General features: G+C 49.1%; 1 protein-coding gene and 1 long non-coding RNA gene across 3 annotated transcripts; one reads left to right on the plus strand and one right to left on the minus strand.

The window, feature by feature from the left end:
* Positions 1–1,246: 1,246 nt before the first annotated feature.
* Positions 1,247–3,026, minus strand: LOC101907807 (uncharacterized). Its single transcript, XR_812138.4, has 3 exons — positions 2,587–3,026; positions 2,382–2,509; positions 1,247–1,579 (listed from the first exon to the last, which is right to left on the minus strand). It is a non-coding gene; the product is annotated as an uncharacterized lncRNA (long non-coding RNA).
* A 68-nt stretch (positions 3,027–3,094) lies between these two features.
* Positions 3,095–5,395, plus strand: C16H1orf74 (chromosome 16 C1orf74 homolog). 2 transcript variants are annotated; one of them, XM_005217343.5, is made up of 2 exons: positions 3,095–3,338; positions 4,301–5,395. In XM_005217343.5, the coding sequence occupies exon 2, from the start codon at positions 4,396–4,398 to the stop codon at positions 5,185–5,187; it is 792 nt and encodes a 263-aa protein (XP_005217400.1). In that variant the 5' UTR covers positions 3,095–3,338; positions 4,301–4,395; the 3' UTR covers positions 5,188–5,395. The 2 variants fall into 2 exon arrangements, with proteins under 2 accessions (XP_005217400.1, NP_001093811.1); NM_001100341.2 differs by having other exon boundaries at positions 3,137–3,254.
* The last annotated feature ends 5 nt before the right edge of the window (positions 5,396–5,400 follow it).

A 5,400-nucleotide genomic window follows, 5' to 3' on the forward strand; every position in this document is an offset into this window, starting at 1 on the left:
AAAATGGTGCCACTAGTCTTGTTTGATGCAGGGTTGCCACAAACCTTTGATTTGTAAAACACAGTATCTGCAAAGTGCAATAAAGCAAAGCACAATAATAAAATGAGGTATGTCTGTACCACTCTGTGTGTGAGAGAGAGATGAGAGTCTATGACTCAGTGAGAGCCTTCAGAGAGGATAAAGCTCCCTTGTTCTTCTTTCCCTTCTTTGAGGAAGACTTGACACTGAGCTGGGCCCACAGGACAAACGCCTCTGACTACAGAAGAGACAAGGACAGTTCGTCTGTGCATGGAGGTGTTTTCCTCTCATTTGGATTTTTTGTAGTTGGGAAAAACAGGGTGTTGAATATGTTAAGGGCAGGGTGAAGAAGGCCTGGGCAGTGCTTTTCTGGAAAAAACGCATGTAGTACAAACCTGCACGTTTCCCTCCTGGGTGGAGGTAGGTGGGTTTGAACAATTAAGGTGAAGAGTGGTGCAGAACACTGCAGCCATGGCTACCACAAACTGGTATTCGCTTTCACTTTGCCCTTGACCCTTTTACTCTTTTTACGGTGAAATTCTACATAATTTAAACTCCACGCCCCAAATGGAAAACAAGATGCTAGTCTCTGGTTGCAGGCCCCAATCCTCCTGAATACTGAAACCTATTGTGGGCCATATCGTATTAAGAAAGTCCACATCTGCTCTGCTATCCTTAAAGCCACCTCCTACTTGCTACTGAAGTTGAGCTAGCTAAAAAGTTGGGCTACCTTTATTTCAAAAACCATAAGCTCCCCTCAATTACAAGTAGCAATGGTACTTGTTTATTCGGAATGCTTAAGCTGTGGTTTTCGGGTCTCTAAGGGACCTAGTCGATCTACTGTTACTAAAGTATGACCAAGAGAAATCTGAGTGCTCAATTGAGAGCAGAAGTTGGGTTTCTAGAGACCAGGAAATATGCAAGGTATAGAAACTTTATACTTTGGGAGCATTTGAGTGGGTGAAGTGAGGGATTTGGAATTGACATCTGGCTGCCTCTGTGTCTGTATAGTTCAAAGTTTAAAAAAAAAAAAAATCCACAGTAAATACATTGGGAGGACAACTGTTGGATCTGGGCCAGGCCCGTCCCCTTTTTCTACGTGATGCTAACAGGCTGCCCATCTGGATGAGGGCCCAGAAAATGTGAGCTGGCAAAGGGTGTAGAGCATAGTGTTTAGGTGCCAAGAAAGACTGAACTTTTAGTATGTAATGAACAGCTTATGAATATGTCAGAGGAATGAATGAGTGGTTTTATGAGGCCTTAACCCAATAGCAGAGTTTGTTGTTTATCCTTTGCAGAACACTGGGAGAGTGCGTGCAGGGCTCTCCACTGGTCTCGCTCACGGTTCCTTCTCTGGTCCTGCTGCCAGGTGTCCTTTCTTGGAAACTGAGTCTGCTCTCTCTTCGGTTGTTCCACCTCAGCCTCCCTGGGTGTTTTCTGCTTCCGCGCCTTCAGGCGGTGTCACCAGCGTTTGGTTTTCTTCACTGTCTACCCTTCTCCCCATTGGGTTGGTCACAGTCTGGATCTGCACGTCCTGTTCAAAAGCAGACTTTGGAACCGCCTGCATGTGGTTTGGGACACAAACCACATTATATTGATAAGCGAAACAAAAAAGAACATTTCTTCCCTCCCAACCTTGAGGTGAAATGGCGCATGAAAACTTGTCATGGTGTCTCACTGGGGACAAAAAAACCCAAAACTAGTTGTAGGTATAAATGAGAGGGCAAATGCTGGATCTGGGCTGGTCCCTTGTCATATAATTAGGTCCCTGGCTATATGTCCCCAGAGCACCCTACACTTATCTTTCAGAATAATCAATTCCCTAGTAATTGCTCAGTATCTGTGTCCTGCATGACTGCAAACTTGCTGGAGGTAAGGACTGTGTGTCTTGGACTGTGCTGCCAGCCCCAGCACAGTACCTGGTACATAGAATGTTCTCAAATATTTCTTGTCAGAATAAATGAATGAACTAAATAAGTCTTTCCTTTGAGAGACTGACTGCTAACTACTACGGGAAAATAAACCCAGCGAGGGAAAAAATTCTAAAATTAGTTTCTACTCTGATTCCCTCTGAGCTAAGAACATTAAAATGGAAGCCCTATAAGCCGGTCCTCCTTCCAAGTTGGCCACGCCTCCACTCCACAGTGGTCTCTCTTCACAGTCTGAAGACCTAAGGTACAGCCAGGAGTGAAACTTCCAGGGTAGGTGCCCGCAGTTCCCCTTAGCCTCTACTCTGCTCATGTATCAACAAGTTTGGGCCATTTCTTTAGATGTGAATTTCTCCCAAGAAATTATTCCCCTTCGTGGTATGGGTCATATCGCTGGTAAACCTTTCAGTGAAATAACGTTTTCTTCTTAATGACCTGATTGAAAAGCTTCTCCATCTCTGACTCCCATTTCTCATGTGAAGTCAGCAAACTGAATTCCTACAGCCTGGGCTCCACGAAGGCGGGTTTCTTGCTGTTTCCTTAGCTGCCAATACCTCCAGCGCCTAGAAGCATACATAGCACACAGCTGTTGGGAGTGAAAACACTCATGCCCTTCACGCCCTATTTAGAGATGACGAACCTTGGCCAGGACACTTGTCCACCCACTTCTCGGAATTCAGCCTTTCAGATTCAGGGCTTAGGCAGGTCAAAGTGAAAAAAAGCTTTACAGCACCACCTACAAGTGAAGATCTGTAAAGCACGTCGCTAATCTTGAGATGTTTCGTTTGGAGAGGAAAGTGAACTTCTCCAGAAACAAATCAAACGGTGTTCCGGAGCCGCGTGCTCTGCTTCTGCCCTCCGGGTCAGGTGGGACACTGGACTTAATAATACATAACGTGGGGAAGCGGCGGGACGCTAGGAGAGGCGGCGAACGACCAGCTTCAGTCGCCTGCTTTCCTCCACTCCTCCCCCTTCGGTTCCTACGCTAACGGGTGGGGGCAATGCCTCTCTGGCCGGAAAGGGCTGGGCCTCAGGCGCCCACACTTCCGGCTGGGTGGTTCTAACGCGAGGCGCGGGAGCCGACTGGGTGACGTCACAGAAGGGGGCGGAACTGGGGTTGTGTCGGGCATGCGCAACAGGCCGACTTCGCCGACTTGGGCCCCGAAGGCAGTGAAGGATTTGCCCGTGCTGAGAAGAATTTCCAGCTTTGTTGCTGCTGAGGGCACGGGCCTCACGGCCTTCCTGCCAAGGGGCAGGAAACTGGAAGGAGTTCCTGAGCCCGCGAGCCTGCAGCGGAAGTAGGAGAACGTAGGTATCAGTATGTGTGAGAGACAACTCTGCCTCATTTAACAAGTCAGGATGCTATGTTCACGAAACGGCGTGGGGGTTGAGGTGAGCCCATTGTCCTGGAGCCCGAAAATGTCCATTAGTAGGGCAAGGCGGGACCGTCAGAAGTTAAATTACAACCTTCTTACAATTCTAGCTGGTTTCATTTGTTTACTTTTATGTCTCGGTGAGATGCTTGGTGGCTTCCCAGTTGGCTGCAATGCAGGAGACGCGGGTTCGATCCCTGGGGGGTGGAGATCCCCTGGAGGAGGGCAGGGCAACCCACTCCAGTATTCTTGTTAGGAGAATCCCATGCACAGAGGAAACTGGCGGGCTACAGTCCATGGGGTCAAAAGAGTTGGACCGGACGGAGCAGGCACGCAGCGAGATGGTTGGTAGGCCACATTCTAGTGTGTGTGAGTTTAATTAGATTGGTTTTCTTACAGCTGTTCTTGGCTGGAAGAGAAGGAGGAGTTGGAAATGAAAGAGAATGCCTTTGAAACCCAGAACTTTACTCAGAAGGCAGTTTTGGGTGAAATGCTCAGAATTTTTCTCAAATCTGCTCGCTCTCTCTTCTGTGCCCCAAGCTCCCTTAAGTTTGAAGCAGAGGAAGTAAATTACAGCAGATCAAACTTAGGATGGACGCCAGTTACAATATAAATCTAACCATAGGCCAGAAAGACACAGGAATTTGGGACTGATGGAGACTTGGGTCAACGAGTAAATCAAGTAGCATTGGTGACCCTGTCTTGTCTGGGCGGGGTTAACATTCCAAAGCAGAGGGGAAAACGACCTCTGGAAGATGCTGTAAGACTTAAGGAAAAGCTGTTGGCAGGTTTCCTGCTGAGTCACTGCTGCTGCTGCTAAGTTGTTTCAGTCGTGTCCGACTCTGTGTGACCCCATAGATGACAGCCCACCAGGCTCTCCCGCCCCTGGTATTCTCCAGGCAAGAGCACTGGAGTGGGTTGTCATTTCCTTCTTCGGCTGAGTCACTAGCTGGTGTTAATAATCCTCTGCTTTGTTTTTAGGCCCTTCTTCAAGTGCCTGGAGGTTAGAGAAGCAGCCCAGGGGAGGGAACTGTGGCTAGTTAAGAAGGCCCTGCTTACTGTCGCTACCAGATCTCATGTCAACACCAAGTCCTCAGTTGCTGGTGGCAGCTGCTCAGCAGACCCTGGGCATGGGAAAGCGACGGGGCCCTCCCAGAGCTGTCTGCCTTCATCTCGCTGGAGAGGTGCTGGCTGTGGCCAGGGGACTGAAGCCAGCTCTGCTGTACGATTGCAGCTCTGCAGGGGCACCCGAAATCCAGAGTTACCTGGAGAAGCTGCGGGGCCTGGGCTTCCCAACCCAGGGGCTTCACGTCCTCGAGATTGCAGAGAACAGCCTGATTGTCCATCCTGAGTATGTGCGTCGGCATTTGGAGCAGGTGCTGCTTGGTAGTATAGCCTTTGTGGATGTTTCTGGCTCTCAACCTTACCCTGCCGTCTGCTCCCTGGACCAGCTTCAGGACTTCAAGGCCCTCGTGGTGGAGATCATCACACATTTGCAGGGGCTGCAGAGGGACCGATCTCTGGCAGTCTCCTGCAGCAGGCTGTGTTCCTCAGCCTGGAATCTCTGTACTGTGTTTGGGATCCTCCTGGGCTATCCTGTCCCCTATACTTTTCACGAGAACCAAGGAGAGGACAACTGTTTAGCCCAGACTCCACTACGAGTGTTCACTGCCCGGATCTCATGGCTATGCTGTCAACCACCGGTCTTGCTGTATTCCTTTAGTGTGCCAGAGAGCCTGTTCCTGTCCTTGAGGGACATTCTAAATACTTGGGAGAAGGACCTTAGAACTCGATGTAGGACTCAAAATGACTTTGCTGACCTCAGCATCTCCTCTGAGATAGTCACACTGCCGGCTGTGGCCCTCTGACTTTAACTTTTCCCGTGTGGAAGGTGCTTGGTAAATGATCAGCTGTAGGTCAGGGATGGCAACTGGGAATCATTTCAAGTGTCAGTTGCGAGTATCTCAAGGACACTAGGGAAGAATACTGTAATCCATTTATCATTTCTGTGCTGAACTGGACTAGGGAGAGTAGACCGGGATGCTTCAGGAATAAACAGAGTTCTTCGGGACAGACCATCA

This window comes from Bos taurus, chromosome 16 (genome assembly GCF_002263795.3).
Source record: "Bos taurus isolate L1 Dominette 01449 registration number 42190680 breed Hereford chromosome 16, ARS-UCD2.0, whole genome shotgun sequence".
NCBI classification, from domain to species: Eukaryota; Metazoa; Chordata; class Mammalia; order Artiodactyla; family Bovidae; genus Bos; species Bos taurus.

Excerpts from the sequence above, each read along its gene's own strand:
- C16H1orf74 (XM_005217343.5), top strand. The coding sequence starts at position 4,396 with ATGTCAACACCAAGTCCTCAGTTGCTGGTGGCAGCTGCTCAGCAGACC.